At 47.8% G+C, this 21,189-nt stretch overlaps 1 protein-coding gene across 7 annotated transcripts in view; it reads left to right on the top strand.

Annotated features, from left to right (window-relative positions):
* Positions 1-2,692: 2,692 nt before the first annotated feature.
* The window catches only part of LOC101680985 (protein FAM169B), an 87,233-nt gene continuing 68,736 nt past the window's right edge, over positions 2,693-21,189 (top strand). For 4 of the 7 annotated variants that reach the window (XM_045070511.1, XM_045070508.1, XM_045070509.1 and 1 more), the window contains exon 1: positions 2,693-2,797. In XM_045070511.1, coding sequence (XP_044926446.1) covers positions 2,722-2,797 — 76 coding nt within the window. In that variant the 5' untranslated portion in view covers positions 2,693-2,721. Of the gene's footprint in view, positions 2,798-18,753; positions 19,603-19,624; positions 20,215-21,189 lie in introns of those variants that run through there. The other 3 variants (XM_013060105.2, XM_013060106.2, XM_013060104.2) reach the window with 3 other exon arrangements.

Raw genomic sequence — 21,189 nt, 5'->3', positions numbered from 1 at the left:
GGGCTTGTCCTCCTGGATGTCCAAACACATGATAAAGCTGTGGTCATTAAGATGGTGTGGTATTGGAGTAGAAATAGGAAAAGTGGTCAATAAAAAAAGAGTCATAATGAGGGTGCTTGGGTGGCTCAGTGGGTTAAGCCTCTGCCTTTGGCTTGGGTTATGGTCTTAGGGTCCTGGGATCGAGCCCCACATCAGGTTCTCTGCTCAGCAGGGAGCCTGCTTCCTCCTCTCTCTGCCTGCCTCTCTGCCTACTTGTGATCTCTATCTGTCAAATAAATAAATAAAATCTTAAAAAAAAAAAGAAGAGCCATGATGTATATAGGAATTTAATATATGATTTAGGAAGTAATTTATAGTAATGGGGCAAAGAATGGCCCATTTGAGGGTGGGGGATCAGATCTAAAGACCAAAACAATAAAAATATTGGAAGCAAATGTAGAAAAATTTGTTTTCTAATTCTGGGGTAGTTTTAGCCTACCCAAGTGAAACAGAAAACCCGGAAACTATTATGGAAAAGAGGGAGTATTTGACTAAATACCAACTTCGGGGACCAGGTGTTTAATGAGAAACAGGGAACTTTTCCATCTAAAAAGTTTATTTTTTTCTGTAGGAACATGTATTCAGGGAACTGAGTAAGGGACAGGCCGACCTAGTTAGGCAGGGATAGGTAGGGGGCTATGGACCAGACTCAAGGAAATCCCGGAAATGCTGAGGTATAAGGACATCAGAGACAAGGGAACAAACAAGACCACCCTGCCCTGGGGAGCGGAGCGGGGTGGGGGATGGGAGGGTAGGAGGAGTAGGAGGGTAGGGGGTGGGTTTGTTTTTGGTGGTGGTGGTGGTTTTTTTTTTTTTTTTTTTTTTTAAATGGCAGTCATATGGTGTCCAACAAACAATAACCAGACCCCAAAGAAGAAGTAAGGCGTTAAAGATGTTATCACCAGGCCTTACTCAAACCAAGACATCACAAGAATGATAAGGCCACAGGCTCCCTGGTTACTTGTAAATAAGAGACTGTCCATGGAGGTCCCCACTGGCCACCCTATTGGGAGCCCTCTCACTCTTGAGAGCTTTTCCTGGATCTTTTTTCAATAAAACTCTGTGGCTTTACTCACTCTCCTTTGTCCTCAAGATTCATTCTTGGACTCCATGAGACAAGAACCTCACTCTCCAGCCCTGAAACTCTGAGTAATTGAAAAAACAATGCAAAAACTTAAAAAAAAAAAAAAAAGGTAACAAGGACTTGAAGAAGTATACTTTAGAGAAGAGATTAATAAGCCTTTAGCTGTGTGTGTCAATAGCTTAAGTAACATCATATTAAGTAATATGAGGGGTTCAACAAAGGTGCGTGGCTCCCAAAAAGACTTGTTCCCCTAACCTCAGGGCCTTTGCACTTGTTGCCACCTTCGCCATTTCCTCTTCCCACATACTTACTTCCCTCCCTTCATGTTTTTGCTTCCCTTTCTCTGTTATATTATTTTTTTCCCTTAGCCCTATTTACCATACTATTATGTTCTATCTCCTGCTCACTTTTACCCACTAGAAATTAGCCTCCAAAGGCAAGGTTTTATTAATTTTGTTCACTGCTGAATCACTAGAATCTGGAACAGGATAGAGCACATAGTAGGAGCCTAATAAACCTGTGTTTAATGAGAAGAGGTGATTGGAGAAGTTAAAGCTATTGCCCAGGAGCTCTGCATTTTATTGAAATCTCAGACTTCAGGAAGTGACTCAGGCTGGATCTAAGGAGGGTCCCCAGCTCTGGTCTCTATTAACCTGCACACTGCTACAACGAGCAGTGGAAGCGGAACTGGGGCCATTTTTCATCCCATGCATGAAGATACCCTGGGCTATGGCAAGTTCATTGGTCTGAAGTTGGGGGTGCACAGTGGGAGCAGTTGGGGGGATTCTCTGAGCAGCTGGTTGCTGGGGTGGAGGGATAGGCAGGCAGACGAATGCTAGACCCTTGAGTCCATAAGGACCCAGGATGCAGCTTGGGTGGCTGTCCACAAAGGCCAATTTTAGAGCTGCCAACAGGAGAACAAGCATTAGTTGACTGACCACAGACCTTGGGTTCCAAGGCCATCAGCATTTTCAAAAGCAGTCCTGCTCCACACCTTTCCTGTAAAAAACACTTTGAAATACTGGAGAAACAGCTGGCTGTCATTGAATCACAATGAGCTAGCACAAGCTGCTCACAAGCCTGAACATTTAATCGATGAAAGTCTTAGTTTTCAACAAAAACAGGCACATTACAGTCATCAGAAAAAATTTGGAAAGGGGCAGAACAGGTTATTGGCTCTTCTGTCCTAAGTGTGCCACTCATAGTCTTTCTGTTATTTTCAAACTGTGTACATTTTCTAAAAGGGATAATGCAAATGATTCTTGTCCCTGGAAACAGAAATAGCAGAAGGAACTGAGAGGGAGCTCCGAAGAGGGCCACTGGCTATGGGGTGCGGTGCTAATAGTTTTCTCATCCAAAGAATTAAGAAACTCCTCGGAGGTGTAGGACTGGCTTTGCAAACTGGGGAGTCAAGCTCGCTGGCTGGCTGTGAAGGCCCCAGGCAGGGGGTGGGCACCGGGGGCAGGGCCAGCTCCGGGTTAGGGAACCTGGAGCCGAGAGCCAAGAGCAGAGAGCCAAGAGCCAAGAGCCACGGCAGCCCCAGGGGCGGGGGGGGGGGGCAGGCCTGGAGCGGGGAGGGGCGGAGGCGGAGAGGGGAAATGGGGCAGCCCCCGGGGAGGGGCGCAGCGCCGCCGGAGTCGAGCATGGAGGCAGAGGCCGCTCGCAGAGCCGCAGGTAAGGGTAGCCGCGGCCGGCCGGGCCCCGAGCCCGCTCGCCTCCACCGTTGGCCGCCGCGGTGGCCCCTCCCCGCGTGTCGGGTTTCAATGGCTGGGCTGGCCCGAGAGCTCGGGGCCCCAGCGCTGCAAAACAAGACCGTAAACAGCGCGCGGCGGCCAGGAAACTTTCCCCGGAGTCGGCGCCAGGGCGCCACAGGCCGCGCACCTGTCGCCGCCGGGGAACGAGGAGGACGCGGAGACCCCGGACGTCGGCTGCGGGGGGCTGCGGCACTCACCCCCAGGACGGGCAGTGCCTGGAAGAGTCACGGCCACGGCCACGGCCACGGCTCTCCAGCGTGTCTCCGGGGACACCCGGCGCCCTGACCGCTGACCCGGGCTTGGCGAGCTCCCCGCCTTCCCATAGCCTTGGTGGCCTTGTCTGTGAAGTGGGGACCGCTCGGTGGGGGAGAGAAATCAGTACAGCAGCTCGGGTTACAGCGGGCACTTCTGCCCCCACGCCACCCCCTTCCCGGCCTCTGGGACAGCCTGTTGTGCCCCCAGGCACCTTGGGCGAAGGGCGCCCGGCCCCTAGCCCGGCAGGCCAGCTGGAGACTCTGGATTTGAGGGCGCGCCCCTTCCTTTCCTCCAGCCCCCTCCTCTCGCTAGCCCCGGGAGGGGCCCTGCCCGTTTTGTCTCCGGAGAATCAGACAAAAACGGTGCCACTTCTGACTTTGAAAGCAGGTGGAACAAATCCCTAGCGGGGTGGCTGCCAGTTCCGCAAAAGGAGTGTTTGCAGGGGAGCTGGCGTCCTGGTGCTGGATGCTGGGTACTAAGTGCTGAGGAAATGCCTTCTTGGCCCCTGCCTCTTCTTCCTCCTGCGGGGACAGGCGGCTGGAAGGGCCCCCCGGGGCCAGTACCTCTCGACCTCTGGTCCCCTGCACGTCAGGCCAGCCAAGAGGCTGACCAGCCCTGCCCGCAAGTGCACTCCAACCCCAGCCTGGGCGCTTTCTCCCGACACACATTTGTGTAAGGAAAAAAAAAAATCAATCTTATGGAAGCTCCTCTGCCTTTTATTGGAAGCCAACAGCGACAGATAACTGGTTTTTATGGCCTGCCTTTAAAAGCTGTGACTTTGAGTTGTTTACCCCAGATTTCCAGTGAGTTAAGAGAAAGTGGCCGCTAGCCAATTGTATGAATTTTCCATTCCTTGGGAGTTTTCATTGGTCTAGAGATAGAGACATGGTTTCTCTCTGTTTTTAGAGAGGGAGAGGATAATGTATCGTTTTTTAAATCCCTCCCCTCCCTGCCCTGCGCCACCCCCACAACTCCCTCCTCCTTTTTGGAAAGTTGGTCGCCATAGTGGGAGTGGTGCTGCCAGTTTGCTGGAGAACTGAGTCAAGAAACACAAGTGACAGGCTGTTCTGATCTCCTCCAACACCTCTGCTAGACGGAGAGGATCTGGGCACTTTGGGACTTACTGTTCAGAGCTATCTCCCTTATCCTCAATACTTAGTGGGCACAGAGTTGCTCAATCCATACCTTCTCCCTTACCTCCTCCTCTGAGTGGTCCCATGGGTCAGAGAGTTCTCCCAGCTATGGCCTTGGTGTTGTGCTTATCCCACCCAGTCTTTCTGTGTTTCATGGGAAAAGTCATGGTAACTTCACCTTCTGGAAAAGTGTAATTGGCCTAACTGGCTTATCCCACCCAGTCTTTCTGTGTTTCATGGGAAAAGTCATGGTAACTTCACCTTCTGGAAAAGCCTAACTGGCTTAAGGGTTTTTTTGTATTTCTTTCAGCGTTGGCTCTGGCTTTCATGGTTGCTGAAGGACCAGAGGACCCATGGTGGTTCCACGTTAATAATTTCTATGTGTGTTAGAGCTTAATGGGTTGGACTTTTTATGTTAGCCGAACCAATGCCTGAGCTTTGATAGCCCGTTTCCAAAAAGGGCTTGAGCAAACTGTGTCTATGTTGGAGTCCATTTTCCTTTCACAAGGAAGCATTAAACTAAGACACGTTTTCAGACAAGGCTGTGTCTCGGTGACTACTTTAGCCCTAACATATAGGGAAAGGGCAGGTGACATTTCTGTGGGAGTCATGTTCTATATCTAGATGAATCTCCTCAATATTGGGGTGTCCAGTTGGGCACTATCTAGTGGGGCTCTGGAGCTACCCCCAGTAATTCAAGACAGGGAGAGAGAAAGAGAGAGACACACACACACACACACACACACACACACACTCTCTCTCTCTCTCTCTTTCTCTCTCTCAAGAGTTTGTATGTGTTTTTTATTTCTCTGATGCTGAAGACCTTCTTAGGTTTCAGCAGCCCTTCTGCTGCTGTCATTTTAGCTTAGAGCATCCAGGAGAAGAGAAGGAAAGTCACACGTGTTCTAGTTCTGTACTCCCCTCATCCTTCACCTTGAATTTCCCTCCTCGGTGAGATAAGGACTTGATTGACCTCGGAATGGTTCCTTGAGACCCTGTGCTCATCACAGCAGAGGGCTGGGCCCAGTGTAAAATTTGGGGTCCCTTCTGAGAGGGCCGTTTGGTTCGCCCTCATCCCTTTTGTTTATACCCAAATTGAAGCATTTGTGAGACTTGCCGGTTTGATGGTCTCCATTTAGAAAGTCAGCTTAGTGTTCCGGTTAAGAAAAGTTTGGTGTTGGACAGTTTACACTAGTAATCAAGCCGAGCTTTATAGGAAAGCTAGCGAGCAAGGAAGACTGTAAAAGATGGGTTGACTCCGAAGCTTGGGTCAGGGGAACAGGGAGAGTGGTGATGCCAGGGAAGGAACCAACTTTTGGAGGGGGAAAACATGAAGCCATCTAGACACAGTGATTTCAGAGTGTTCCAGAACATGCCTCTCGTTGGAGATAACTGAAGAGTTAGTCAGAAACACTAACGCCGGTTTGTGGGAAGAATCTAGAAAGGCCAGTAGTGCCTGCCGAGAGCCCTGTTGGGGACCCCGGAAGGCCTGCTGACGTGTGCCCTGGGATGTGGGAGGAGGGGAGGAGCTGAGGGCACAGCCCGAGGGCTCAGAGAGGGCGGAGTTCTGAGATTATGAGACCTAGACCCAGAGGAGGAGAGACCAGGAAGCAAAGAAGCCCCTGGCAGGGCCTGGTGCCGAGAGAGGCTGAGGCGGGTGCAGAGTGGGGTCTGCTTGGAAGTGGGTCAGGCCAAGGGAGAAGTAACTTACCTAAGGTCACTTGCTAGGAAGTGGCAGGGTTGGGAGTCACATGGCGGGGGTGGTAGTGGTCTGAGTCCCCACAGAAAGGAGCCTGTTGTTATGGTGACGGTTGATGGGAGAACCGCCACCGCCCCCCACCCCACCCCAAAAGAGTGTAGGCTCTGGAAGGAAACACTCCATGAGCCAGTCCCAGAGGGGCCTCCCTCCTGAGGGAGGACCTCTTATGATCATAAAACTTAAAAAAAAAAAATCAATTTATCAATTAGGTGTTTTGGATCTTCTCTAGTTCAAGGTATAGAAGCCTTCCCATAGACGCATGTGGCCAAGTGAGTTTCTGGAAGCAGGGTCTCATTGAGGGCAGTGGGCTGGGCTGGCCACTGGGACTCATGTCATTGTCACAGAGCATGCATGACCTTTGATGAGTCTCTGTCCCTTCATCAGGGAAGAAGGGAAAGGCTGGGTGGGATGGTCTCTAAAAATCCTTTTGGCTGTGAGGTTGGTCAGTTACTTCCCACCCAACCAGACTGAGGGTAGGGCCTCCAGTGATCTTTCTTCTTGAGTACCTTGCCCTTACCTGGCACATAGCAGGAGTTACCTGGGCTTTGAATGGAGAAATCATTTCCCCTAGGAGCTGGTGAAAGCCATTGTGGGTTGTGTGGTTGTAGGATTACTGGGAAATTTTCTGCAGATTGGGGGTATCAGGATATGGGGTAATATACCGGCTGACCTCAATCCCTGGGGCAGACGGGCCCCTGAACAGTGCTGTGGTCTGTGCATCCCTTGGAATATCTTTCCAGGGTCCTACTTGTCCTGGGAGATCCGGTCCTGAGCAGGCCCTCCTACAGGCTTGGGCATTTCATGTTACCTCCCCCACCCCTTGGCTGTGATTCCCTGCCGTAGAATGCTCTCCGTGCTAGAGATGGTTCTCGCTCGCCTCCAATTCTAAACAAGGGCTGTATTATGTCCGTGTTTTGTGGTGATCTCCATTGCATGAAGCCAGACCAGAAATGGCTGGTGTTCTTGACCTCCTGCCATGTCCTGGCAGCATGGAGTGAATGATCGAGGGGCCAAGACTCAGGCTGGATTGTGGGAGGACAGTGGGCACTGAGGTGTTGTCTTTCTGAACTTTGAAACCCTAGTCTGCTGACCTGCTGACTGGCCTTCCCTGGGCTCCTGACAGCAGTTGGCTCCTGGCCTCTCTGATGACATTCTTATTTGTAGCTCAGCGTTGGGAAATTCCAAACAGAGGGTTGTAGAAAATGACCATGTTTTTTGCTGTGTCGTGTGATACAGAAAGATAAGTCAGGACAAAATTCAGGCACGTTTGTTGGTCAGATGCCCCCGGTGTCCTGTGACTTTTAAAGTCAGGGTTGCTGGGATGCAGGGGGTGAGGGGGAGTTGGGGGGTAGTGGCAGTTAAGACTGTCAGTAGTGGTGGAGGGTTGGGGCCTTTGATTAAGGCTCATTAGGATGTAGCAGCTTTGGCTTGGAAATTCCATGCCTTTTAGTTCACCCTCTGTTGTGGGTTTTCTTTCCCAAGGCCTGCAGTCAGCAAGCTTGGGTCGGAGGGTAGGACACATAGCGTGTGTGACCCCAAAGGCATGTCTGTTGACATCCAGGCTTGCTGTTCCCACCCGACTCTGGCCCCCTGGGAGCTCTCTCCCATCAGACCCTTTGCATTCCCCATGCCCGGGCAGTGGCCTCATTCCCTATTGTCTGTCCAGGCACAGAAACCTTTCCCTGTGCTTCTTTGCTCCTCCAAACGAGGGCAGCTACAGGGCCACTGGTTCCCAGCTGAGGTGAGGGCTGGGGAGCCAAAGGGAGGGCCGAGGGGGAGCTCCCATCCCTGCATGTTTTGGGGGCTCTCAAGGCCCCCAATCTCTTCTAGACCGCTCAGTTTCCTAGACTTGTAAAAATTAAGATAAATGTGTTTTTCTTGGAAACCAAGTTTCTAACCACTACTCTTGAATTCCATTAAGGGAGGGAGCAAGCTGTGTTCATGTCTTCGTTGCATTTTGCTGAAATAAGCCCTAATCAGAGTCCCTGAATATTTCACTCAGTGGTAAGAGCTCGAGAAGTCGATGTTATGGAGACTTCCCCATTGCACAACCTTCTTCCGGTGGTACTGTCCCTGTCCAGATCTCTTCTCGGAGACTGCTACTTTGTGGACTATTATTATTATTATTTTTAAAGATTTTATTTATGTACTAGAGAGAGGGAGAGAGACGTCACACAAGCAGGAGGGGGTTGGAGAGAAGGAGAGGAAGAGAACACTCCCTCTTGAACCGGGAGCCCGACGTGGGGCTCCATGCCAGGACCCTGGGGTCACGACCTGAGCCGAAGGCAGACACTTAGCCGACTGAACCACCCAGGCACCCCAACTTCATGAATTATTTTTACCCAGTGTATGTAGCAGGTAGAGCTGTATAATGGCCAAACAGTGAATTATAGTTGGTGTTCATTTTGACCTTTTTTTTTTTTCCCCAACAAGTGATTTCTGTAAGGTGTGTGTATTGCCTATTAGGCTCTTAGAACATCTTGGGAAAAAAAAATATTTTAAGCTATCCAGAAAGAAAGGTATGGCTTTGTGTTTTTCCTTACTACATGAACACTGAATAGAAATACTAAAATACTTAGAAATATTTGGGGTAATAAAATATGTTCTCCTGCTAAAGGATCGTCTAGTTACTTGTTGAGGAATATCTGTTGTTGATCATAGCAATAAAATTTGAATATCAACAAATCATATGGTTTTTATGTCTTTTATATTGAGATCCCCCACCCCAACCCTTGCCTTAATTCTATTTTTTTTCTCTCCTACTTTGAAATAGGATACCTATGTTTCTATTCTTTGGGGGGCTAACTTAGAAATTTTAATATGCATGTTAATTCTAATTCTGAAATTAATGAATTTTAAACCTTCTCTGGAGTCATCTAAAAGCCTTATAGTACTTTCATTCCACAGATCCCCTTCCCAGTTTTTGTGCTGTTGTTACATAGCAACCTGTTCTATTATGATTTTTAATTTCCTCCAGTTAGATGGTTTGTTTCGTATGGTCTGCACAGGCTTGGGTTTTATCATGTGCTTATTATTTTCTTTGCTCCCATTCCTCCCCCCCCCTTTAAGATTTTATTTATTTGAGAGAGAGAAAGAGAGCAAGCATGAGGTGGGGGTTGGGGGGAGGGGGCAGAGGGAGAGGGAGAAGCAGACTTCCTGATGAACAGGGAACCCCACAGAGGCTTGATCTCAGAACAGTAAGATCATGACCTGAGCCGAAGGCAGATGCTCAACCTACTGAGCCAGCCAGGGGCCGTCTCCCATGCCTTCTTAATTAACTTTCTCTTGAAGTTATTTTCCTTTCTCCTGAGTGTATCCTTTAGAAATAACTTTAGTGAGGATTTCCTGGTAGCAAACTCCCACAGAGTTTGCTTTTCTAAACATTTCTTTATTAGCCCATGTTCTTTGAAATTACTTTTGCTAGGGAGAGGATGAAAGTCCTTTAAAAATGTTCTTCTATTATCCTCTGGCTGCCATAGTTGTGGTGGAGAAGGCTGCTGTCAGTCTACTTGGCCTTGGAGGCTCTGTCTTTGTCTTTTGGCTGCTTTTATGATCCTATTTTTGTGTTTTTTGTTTTGCAGTTTGACCACAGTGTGTCTAGGTGAGGATATCTCTTTTTCCTGCTTTGGGGATTGGTTGGGATTCTAATATCTGAGGATAGGTATCTTTCATCAATTATGGGAAAATTTCAATCAGTTCTTCAAATCCTGACTCTTGTTCACCCTATTTTCTCTTTCGAGAACCTCATTTAAGATTGTTACTGGACCAGAGGTGCCTGGTGGCTCAGTGGGTTAAAGCCTCTGCCTTTGGCTCAGGTCATGATCCCAGGGTCCTGGGATTGAGCCCCATATTCGGCTTTCGGCTCGGCGGGAAGCCAGCTCCCCCACCCCTCCCACCTCTCCGCCTACTTGTGATCTCTAGCTGTCAAATAAATAAAATCTTTAAAAAAAGAAAAGAGATTGTTACTGGACCTGGTTATCCTACTAACCCTCTTTCTTAACCTGCCTATCATGTCAGACATCAGTATCTTTTTGGGCTGCATTCTGGGTAATTTCTCCAGATATATTTTCCAGTTCATCACCTACTTAAGACGTTCATACCTAGATCTACTTTCTTTCCCCTAGAGTCTTACTGCTCAAACAATAATTTTGGCTCTTTACATATCCTAAATTTAAATTTAAATTTCTTTAGCCGTATTTACTCTCCTTATCTTCTATACTGGATAATTTCAACATCTATAGTCTCTGTGGGTCCGATTTGTGCTGCCCTTGTTGTGGTTGTTTATTTCATCATATGTTCAGAGATTTTTTTTTTTTTTGAGAGACAATAAAGTTTTTTGAGTGATAGCACAAAGCTCCCAAAGAGGGAGGGGATCTGAGAGTGTTGCCCGTGTTCAGAGGTTTTTGAAATCAGGTCTGAAAGACCCCAGTCCTCGTGCTCAAACATTCTGACCTGTGTGACTCAGTACTGAGGAGCCCCTTTTATGGCTGCTTCATCTATCTTTCAAGATGGGATCATTTCATAATACCTTAAGGAAAATTCTTAATATTTTAGAATAATGTACATCTTATTCTTTCTGTTGGCAGGTTCATCGATTTTCCCCTTCGGAAAGAACTAGGATCTTAGCAGACTGAGCCTGCTTCCAATGTTAGTTTATAAATCTGTCACAAGTTGAAAGCTCCCCGTAGAATTTCATTGACTTATGTGGAGGGGAGGGGTTAGAGTAGAAGGTCACCTCGGCCCCTCACCCCACATGTCTAAGTAGCAGTCACTTCTGCCATGTCTACCGCACATCTGGCTCATGCCTGCCATCTCTTTCATGTCATCTCCACTGCCATCACTGATCCAAGACATTGTCGTTGGCTGCCTTAACCTGTATCGTCTCTTTGGTTTCCTGCTGCGTTGTGTTCTGGAAGAAGCAGTAAACACGCTTTCCAGCTATCACGCCCTGTCGGGGACCTTTTAACAACCTCTTCTTGCATTGTCCTTGAACCCTGAAGTCAGGAACAAAGCCACTTGTAACTTTGGCTTCTACCCACCTGCTTCTCATGATTCCTGCCCTTCTTTCCTTGGCCAGCCATGCTGCAGGCACACCGGCTGACATGTATCTCTTGGAATCCCTCCGCTCCTTTCTTCCTCCTGTATGTCTGGCGGGCCCTTGCCCCTGGTCTGCACAGGGCTGACATTTTATTCTTCGGTCCTCTGCTGAATGGTTGCCTCCACATTGAACTTCCCTAGTCATCCTGTCTCCTGTCTCCCCTTCCCTTCTCCTGCCATACCATGGGGGTGTTCAACTGTTTTTGTGTCTCCCCGACCAGCCTCTAAGTCCTAGAAGTGTAGAAACTGTTTCTGCTTATTTTCACCAGTGTAATTTTTTTCACCAGTGTAATCATTTCACCCTAAATGATGGCCAGGATGTTTTAAGTTGCACATTTTAACATAGCCTTATAGAAGAAAATTTTGCAAACCTTGGCTATGGGGTTAGTATTGAATGTTTCCAGGGTCTGATTAGAACTCTCCCTAGGACCCTGGGGTATCAGGAAGACCTGGTGTCACCTTTGGGTAGGGACCTTAGGAGCAGGTGTCCTAGAAGCTTTACGGCGTTACTATATTACTATTATTATTATTTAAACTGGTGGAAGTTTTTTTTTTTTTAATTTAAATTTCATTTATTGAGAGAGAGAGTGAGCGAGCATGAGCAGGGAGAGTGGGAGAGGGAGAAGCAGACTCCCTGCTGAGTAGGGAGTCCCAGGGCTCGATCCTGGGACTCTGGGATCATGATCCAAACCAAAGGCAGATGCCTAACTGACTGAGCCACCCAGGTGCTTCCCCCTTCCAAGCTTTAAAATGCTTACCAAATGACAGTGCACACTAAGTCTGTGCACTCTTGACTTTAGCCACCTCTCACCCACTGCTATCTTTGTTTGGAGTGTGTCTGAGCTGGACAGGGGGCAGAGGTGGGCATCATTGCCCTGTGATGCAGGTCGTGTGAACATATCCTCTGCAGGTAGCCCACTTAGGCCACATCAGCCTTGTCATTTGACCCCTTGCGAATTCATGTCCCTTTACTTCTCACAAGGTTTTCAAAACACATGTTGAAAGTATGACCATAATTTTTGAAAGACTCAAATAGACCTTTCTCCAAAGAAGACATACAGACGCCAGCAAGCCCTTAAAAAAGATGCTAAACATCACTAATCATTAGGGAAATGCAAATTAAAACCATAACAAATACCACTTTGCACCCATTAGAATGGCTGTTTTAGGGAAAAAACAAAACAAAACAAAAACAACCCAAACCCCCACAAAACCCAGAAAATAACAAGTGTTGGCGAGAATGTGGGGAAATTAGAACTCTTGCACATTTTTGGTGGGGATGTAAAATGGTGCAGCTATTGTGGAAAACAGTATGGTAGTTCCTTAAACAATTAAGCATAGAATTACCATATGATCCAACAATTCTAGTTCCCAAAAGACGGGAAAGCCGGGACTGAAAGAAATATTTTAAATCCATGTTCATTGCAGCACTCTTTGCAATAGCCAAAAGACGATAACAGCCCAAGTGTCCAACAACAGGCGAATGGGTAAAAAAAATGGTATTTTTACACACACGCACATGCATACCCCCCCACACATATACGTATTATATAATGTAATATTATTCAGCCTTAAAAAGGTATTTTAAGCAGTGTTGTGCTGAGGACTAGCTGTCATTTGGTGCTGGTAGATAAAGTGTGGCTCTTAACATGATATAAATTAGTAAGCAGGGGCATTGGGAAAGGCTGTGCTGGAAATCTTCAGATCTGAGTTTGAGTCCAGCCCTACTACTGATTTTCTGTTTTTGAACTTCTGCCTCCACAGCTGAAAAATGGGGGTGAGCGCTTTGTTGACTTGGAGGGGTTGATGTAAGTTTCAAACCAGCAAGCACTTGTGTGGGAGCCCTTTGTAAATTGCAAGATCCCTTTGTAAATTGCAAAAACACTCTGCCAATATGAGATGTAAAAGGGTTCATTCTAATGTGAGAACTTATCATCAATATCCTAATACTTTTTCTCCCTGTTAATACTTTAAAAAAAAAATCTATTTTTTATTCCTTTAAGCATCTCTATGCCCAATGTGGGGCTCGATCTCACGATCCCAAGGTCAAGAGTTGCATGTCCTTGCGAATGAGCCAGCCAGGTGCCCCACTTTGCCAGTACTTTAGAAACTTTATCCACAGAAGGCAGAATATTCTTTTTTTTTTTTTTTAAATTTCTTCCATTTAAAACTGCGCTGGTATTAACTTTGATGCAAGTAATTGTTACTTGGGGTGTATTTCTTCATCTACTTTTTAGTTTTACACAAGAGTCCAGTGCCCTTATAAAAAAGTATCTATCTCAATACATTTCCAGTTAATGGCCTTCTTCCTAAGTACGTAACTTTTGAGTTTAAGGTAAACCGATTCTTTTCCATCCATTCTCCTTGCATGGTATTCTGGGTGATGATTGTAAGTACTATTATGTGTACACAACTTCCTCTAGGACTGGGTTATGGAGACTAAGCACTGGTCTATTTTCAGCTCCCTGTGTTTCTTTGCACGGGGCTGGGTATGCCAAATAGAGGTGATCCCCCCCCCCCCACCAGAGGTATTATCATTTGCCGTGTAATAGATGAACATATAGAGATCTGATTTCTGGATGAAGGTTGGTGAAATCCATTAATAGCCATGATTTGGGGGTAAGTTCTGAGAAATGTTATTCTGTGAGTAATGGGTAAAAGCATTACGTTGGCGAAGAGTTATTTTTCTTCCTCTCGTCGCGTGCTGTGTGGTTTAGGGCTCTGGTTCCACGCTGGATGGTGGTTCCCTACATCAGCTCTAGAGCCAGCATGTGTTCATGGTGGTGTTATTGACACTGGGGCTGGGTACCTTTTTTGCTTTTCTTCAAGTTCTTGGTCAATTACACGCAAGATACAAAGAGTCAGGCTTTCTGTGTTCTTCCTGGGTGTGTGCAAAAAGCTTCTTCCTTCTCAGTAAAGGTTAAACAAATCTGGTACTGTGCTGATGACCACATGGCGTAGAGCGGCTTGGTTCGGGGGTGAGGGAAGGCTGAGCTTCCTGCAGTTGTGGGAGCAAGGGCCCCTCTTTTGTTACCATTCATCAGGAAGCATATATGTGAGATGCTGTTTTGTTCAGGGCTTCACATTTGTCCCCCTCTTTGTATGCAAAAGGAAGAGTTGTTTCATTCCCACCTCAAATCCTTTGGAATGATGCAGGGGGAAAAATAGTTTTATCTTTGTATCCTTTGTATCCTTTGCCTGTAAGACGCACCAATGCTCAGATTACAAGACCTTCATATTAGAAGCAATTAGGATTACATAAACCTTTGAGTGGGAGGCACATAAAGTCATCTGCATATTTTACTATCTTAGATTTGGGACAAGTGATTTATTCTCAGCCAAGGCAATGACAAGCTGCAAGTGGGCCAGTACTAAATATGTGATAACACAGCGACAGGCACCCTGTCAATTACTGGGGAACGAAACCTTCCCGCCACCACCTGCAGACCTTTCCCCAGCGTGCCTCCGTTCCCTGACAATTTTGCTCATCTGCTCAAAAAATTCTAACAGATTCTACATTCTGTCTTCCAACTTTTTTTTTTTTTTTCAATTCTTTGCTAAGACTATTTTGGCAATCAGATGCTCTTCAAAACCAACAAAAATATCCAAGTGTGTGTTTGTTTCACCTTCTGTTTTCTGCTCCTTTCTGTAGACAGGCGCTCTGCTGACAGGGTGGCCTACTGCTGGGTGGGCCATTGGCCCTAGGCATTTGCACCTTTGCTACCCGTCTGAGAGTGATGCTTGCTTCTACCCTGATGGTACTTTGAAGCACTGTTCTTGGGTGCCCGGGAGGCTCAGTCATTAAGCATCTGCCTTGGGCTCAGGTCATGATCCCAGGGTCCTGGGATTGAGCCCCGCATCAGGCTCCCTGCTTAGCAGGAAGCCTGCTTCTCCCTCTTCCACTCCCCTTGCTTGTGTTCCCTTTCTCGCTGTGTCTTTCTCTGTCGAATAAATAAAATCACAAAAACAATAACAAAACACTCTTCTCCAAGGTATGCTTGTCACATGTCTGTTAGTGTTTTGGGACAAGAGGTCCTTGGTTCAATAAGTCTGGGAAATAAATGCTGGATTAAGCAAATTACACTACTTCAGGCTTTCTTTCTTTCTTTTTCTTCTTCTTCTTCTTCTTTTTTTTTTTTTTTTTGCTTTAGGATTTCTAAATGTTCCATTTGCTGATAGGCCCGTAGAACTCCCAGCAGTGAGTTCTAGATGCCACAACAGACCTCCTTTTTTCTCTTTCCTTTGTTTTTAAGATTTTATTTATTTTAGGGAGAGAATGCGAACGTGCGGGGCCGGGGTGGGGCAGAGGGAGAGGGAGACAGTCTCAAGCAGGCTCGCTGCTTGACTGCGGAGCCTGATGCGGGGCTCGATCCCAAAACCCTGAGATCATGACCTGAGGCAGAATCAGAGAGTCGGGTGCTTAACTGACATTGCCACCCAGGCGCCCCTAAGTGCCACAGCAGACCTCCTTTTTGAAATGTGCTGGCCGTGGGAACCCCATTTGCAGCCTATCTTGGGGAGCCTGTGTTCCACAGGATATGCCTGGGAAAAGGCTGGAATGGCCTGAGGAGAGTCATTGTGCTGGCTGGAGGGACTGGGATTCTTTGATAGAAAGTAAATGCCAGGCCACGTTTTGCACAACTGTGGGTTTTACCAGCACCCGTTTCCGCAACTTTTGGAAGTAGAGCGTTCCCATGAAACCTCTTGCAAGCTGGAACCAGGTAAAGAGAAGAGTCAGTTACCATTAACGTATATGGGAAAGGTTTTGAGCATGCCTAGACCCACAACTGACCTGCCTGGGACTCTTCTGATTCCCTAGGATGCCTCTTGCTAAGGGACACATAAAATAAATCGAGATAAAGGACAGAGGCACACGGACCCTGTGCAGAGTTCTGGGAGCTTAGCTTGATGCGTGATGTTGTTCCTGGGGAAGGACCTTGTCAGGACCATGGTCACGGCTCAGCTGTGTGGTGTGTCTGTGAGGGCTCACTGCAGAATGGAGGCTGAACACTATTTTTGCTTTTCACTTTTGATCATTAAAGCAAAAGTCCTCTTTGGATTTCTTCAGTTAGTGAAAAAAGGGAGCTCTTTCATAAAGCAAAGTAGCGTCACGTGAAGTTTGGGAAAGCCGGGGATACTTGTATATATGCAACAGCACCCCCCCCTTATTTTTAAAAATTTTTTGCTTAAACGTAATCATCGTTTAAGTTAAAAGTAGTTCTCAGTTTGAAGGCATCCTGTGGTGAAAGCTTTGGAGACCCAAGATGAAGTTTGTGAATATGGTATTTTTAAAATAGATTTTATTTATTGGAGCGCCTGGGTGGCTCAGTGTGTTAAACCTCTGCCTTTGGCTCAGGTCATGGTCTCATGGTTCAGTGGGATCGAGCCACACGTGGGGCTCTCTGCTCAGCAGGGAGCCTGCTTCCCCCTCTCTCTCTGCCTGCCTCTCTGCCTATTGTGATCTCTTTCTCTATCAAATAAATACATAAAATCTTTATTTTTAATGATTTTATGTATTTATTTGAAAGAGAGGGAGAGGGCACACAAAAGGGAGTGGGAGGGGCAGAGGGAGAGGGAGAAGCAGACTCCTCACCAAGCAGGGAGCCCGACTCGGGGCTCGATCCCAGGACCCTGAAATCATGACCTGTGCTGAAGGCAGATGTCCAACCACCTGAGCCACCCAGGTGCCCCGTGACTATGGAGATTTAAAGCATACAGTTCAACACACAGCTCTGGGATTGTGCTGTGTGATAACACATGTTTCACTAGGAACCGGGGAAACTGATGAATTCCTGGTCCTGAAGTCTGAGCTCCTGAGGTAGCATTGGGGAACCTTCTCCCTTTCGGTGCTGCCCTCACAGCCTTGGGTGTGCAGAACACCTGCATTCAGAACTCCACAGTCCCTTCTTGCAACATGCTTTGGGATCTCCTGGTGCCCTCCTCTCTCTGTTACAAACTAGTCTCCATATTTCCTGCTAAGTCCCAAATTAGTCGTTTAATCCCTGGTGGCAGTTTCTTCTATAATAAAGATTCCTTCTTATAAGTTCTTTTCAGAATAAAATTGATCTGTGAGGGAAAAGCAGGACACTGGTGAGAAAAATAAAGAAAGGCAAAAAAAAAATTCTATATTAGGAATATCCACACTTAAACCATTTTTGAAAAATAAAGTAGAATACTACCTTATAATTTTGTGTCCCTGAAATTTTTTTCACATGTCATGAGCAAGAGTTATTCTTAACTATAATTCAAGAATGACAACCCACATGACTACAAAAAAAATCAAGTGTTTACAGTCAGCTTTTCCAGTGACATAATGCCTTATAGTTAAATGATGGATGGATAGAGGCTTTCACTGAGGTCAAAATTCTCAAGAGCAGGGCTAGTAAAACTTAAAATATCTGTTAATGTTTCTCATAATAATAGTCCCATATGAGAAAAATCTCACTTTGCTAAAATGAAAGAACTTTTCTCATCATCGTGGTGAGGTAGTACTTGGAAAGAATATTCTGCAAGTGATACTGAATAAATGGTTAAGTGCAGAGCATTGGTCTCTTTCAGGTTTTTCATTAATTGGCAATGCTCTTTATATCAGGAGGACCCAAAAGTACTGGGAATGCCCTAGAGCATTAGGCTTTGCTGGCCTGAGCAGCAGTGCTGACCCAGTAGTGGCTGTGGCTGATGGGCAGTGGGTGACAGGTAGTGGCTCAGTGGGATACCATTCATCCTACCCTGGGAACTGGAGCTTTGGGACAAAAATCCTGAATGATTCAAGCTTTTTCCCCAGAAGTATGCTTTAAGAGGTTCCACTTTGTTGTTGTTCTGGTGACTACAGCAAACATATGCTTAAAGTGAATTCTTAAATTGGGGACTCGTTTGGGGATTTCATTTTCTTTACGGTCTGCAGTGAATTATCATTTCAACTGTGTGCCTTCTTCATAAAAGCATTTTACGTTGTACTGAAAAGATTACATTCTTTTGGCTTTGGAAAAATATTTCCTGTTCAGTTCAAGCCATTAAAGCCTGTTGGCATTTCACATCTGGAAGCCCCTGCCCAGAGTCAGCCTTCCATCACCAGGGAGGGGAGTGTGGCCGCCCAGCTTGGCTCCAGAGCGCATGTGTGAAACACCCCAGACTTGTTTACTTCCTGGAGGCCCAAGAGTGCCCTTGCGGTTTGGGTGGGTGGGAGGCTTCCTTCCTCTGGGGGTCGTGTGTGTGTGTGTGTGTGTGTGTGTGTGTGTGTGTGCGCGCGCGCACGCTTGCTTGTGCCTCCTGGGCTGGGGAGGAGGGAGTCTGTCTTCCCACCGATGTGGGGAGGGGTCTTTCTTCCTCCAGAAGGGCAGGGGTTCCCTTTCCCATTGAGCACTGAATGCTTCCCCTCCTGCTGTAAGCATCTCCTTTTTTCATTCCCCCCAGATTTCCAGAAAACAAACCCAAACATTTTGTGTGTCAGAGCTCAGCTGCTGGAGCTTTTCTAATGGGGGATTTCCCTGCCCATCTCCACCCCCCAAACCCAGACGGAGGAGAACTAATTAAAACCCAAAGGGCTGAAAATGGAGCTTCCCTCCCCTAGGCTGGTTGGCCTGCCTCAGGACACTTCTTAGGAGTTTGGGGTCTGTGTCCAGCTTGGAGGATTTAAAGGGGGGAACAGAGCATGGGTGCCCGGGTGTTCTGTGAGTGTTGAGGTGTTTGCAGCTGCCTTCCACTTCCCAGAGGGTTAATCTCTGCCTTTCAGGGCCCCCGCTTCCCAGAGGCAGGCCTGATTCTTCTTGTGAGCTTCCCCCCCCAACATTCCCCCCAACAAGGAGAGCCAAGGGTGGCCTGGGGTTACTGCCCAAGGAGTTCTCTGAGGGGGGTCTCACAGCGTCAGCCGGCAGAACCAGCAGGGGAAGTGATTTCATGGTGTGTGAGGAGCAAAACACATTCATTGCATTTCTCCTGACCACAGGCGACCAGAACTGAGGCCAGGTAACCCTTGGCAGCCTGTGAGGCTCCCCAGGCCCTTAGAGCACCCAGGCTTCTGGGCTTTGTGGCCATGGTGAGGCGCCCCTCTCCCAAAGCCCTGAAGACCACAGTGTCCTCCCGGACTCCTGTCCCAAGGGGCCCAGTTGGGCTTCGCAGTGCAGCTGGGGGATGCCACTGTCCTGGGAGCCTCAGACCTCACTGGAGGCCTGGGGGCTGACAAGCATCTCTCCTGAGAAGCCCCAGGCAGCAGGGAGGTGGAAGGAGGCGGATCTTTACTCCTTCCTGGGGGCAGTTAGGGAAACGCGGTTGTTCAAGCTGCTTTCATGGGGCTAACATGCCGCCTGAGCTGGCTACTTCAGGGTCGAAGCAACCCTCTCTCCTGTTTGATCTTCTTGATTTATTTCAATGTGCACAGTCTTTTTTCATACCTGTGGGAAGCCACCTGATTTTCTAGAAGGATGACCAGCGGTTTGAAGGAAGAGCCCAGCTGACTGCCTACACGAATTTCCCAAATGATCGGTGTGAGAAAGGCCTTGGGGGGTGGGGGTGTCTTCTGTCTGTGCAGGGTAGGAGAGGAGAGGGGCGCACACAGGGTGCTCCGAGGAACACTCTGTGTTCCTGGGTTGGGAGAGAGTCGGGCAGGGCTGCCCACTCTCATTTGCCCACCGAATTCCTGTGTGTGTGTGTGTGTGTGTGTGTGTGTGTGTGTCCTGAGGGACCAGAGAGGCGACAAAGGTGGATTCACTCCCATCCTAAGCTGAGGTGGGATTGGAACATAGGACTCAGGGGTCCCCTGGGCTTTTGCTCTTTGGGGTTCCAGGAAGGCTTCTGGGCGTGCTGGTGTCTCAGATAGGCCTTAAGGATGTCAAGTTAGAAGGGGTGGGGAACAGGGGCCTAGGAACCTGTTGGATGCTCTTGGGGGTGTATGTATGTGGAATTCTAAAGGGCCTTCTTGGCTGGGTCACTAATGTAATCTGAGTGTTTTGTGCAGATCCTGAGCGCAGTCAGACCTGCTGCTGACTAGCCAAGCATTTTCCTCTCGGCCTCGGTTTCTTCATCTGTAAATGCGGGTGAAGCCGGGATTCCAGCCTGGATCCATCCGGCTCCTGGGCTCTAGGCTTGGAAGGCCCAGTAAGGAGTAGGGGCGACTACAGGTTCAGCTCCGGTGCTTTGTCTTGTCAGTTGCGGGGGCTTTGGGGCTCATGGTGGGGAGTCTGGGCTTCCTTGGCTTTTTGCACGTATATGTGAGTCCACAAGCATGTGCCTTTCACAGCAGAATATGTTGGCTGGGGGTACAGCCCTTCTTAGAGAGGGTGAGATCCCAGAGTTCCTCACTGACTTACTCATTGTCGCCAAGAGGACTGTTAATTCTTTGTCTTTATTTGAAACATTTGTATCATGCATTTATTATTGTAATTTCTTGGGACCCATGTTCTCCTCAAATATTTTTTAAAAAATTGAATAGTGGGAGAACGTATTTGCTCAGTGACTTGTCACTCTCTGTGTGTGCCCAGGACACGTTCAGCATATCAAGCCTGGGGCAGGAGGGGGGCTTACGCATAGGTGGGGGTCTGGTCCACAGGTGCTCTGGACATCCTCCCCTCCACATAGGATGCCCAGAGCCGAGTCCAGGATTCACAGAAGAGAGGGGACTGCAGAGCCCCCTCCCACTTGGGGACATGCCCAGCGGAGGCTGGCCAGCATCCCGGGGAAACTGACTACTGCTTCCGAGCTCAATTGGATGCTATCAATTTGGATGATTCTTCGAGGGTATAACTTTCCTCGCGAGTGTGAGGACAAGAAAGAGATGCTGAGGAGCAGCCGGTGGGAAACTTGCACAGGAATGTGTGCAGGTGTCTCCTTGTGTATGCACACGTTTGCAGTTCCCACCAAATTGTACATTTCAACTCTCTACCTAACAGTGGCCGAGCGCAAGGAGACGGGCTGGCAAATCTCATCAACTGCACAGCGAGTATAGAGGCCGGCAAAATAGTAACTCGAGCTCAATTTTGTCCATTATCAAGGTTCTCACCAGTTAGTGTGGGCTCTCCATGCCCCTGCTTGTGCCTGTGGCTGCTGTGGCTTCCCTCCCTGGGAAACAATTTG

Source organism: Mustela putorius, unplaced genomic scaffold, assembly GCF_011764305.1.
Source record: "Mustela putorius furo isolate JIRA1106 unplaced genomic scaffold, ASM1176430v1.1 tig00003972_pilon_pilon_pilon, whole genome shotgun sequence".
In the NCBI taxonomy this organism is placed as follows: Eukaryota; Metazoa; Chordata; class Mammalia; order Carnivora; family Mustelidae; genus Mustela; species Mustela putorius.
Note: the sequence above shows the minus strand (reverse complement) of the source record. Positions and strands in the feature narration are given on the sequence as shown.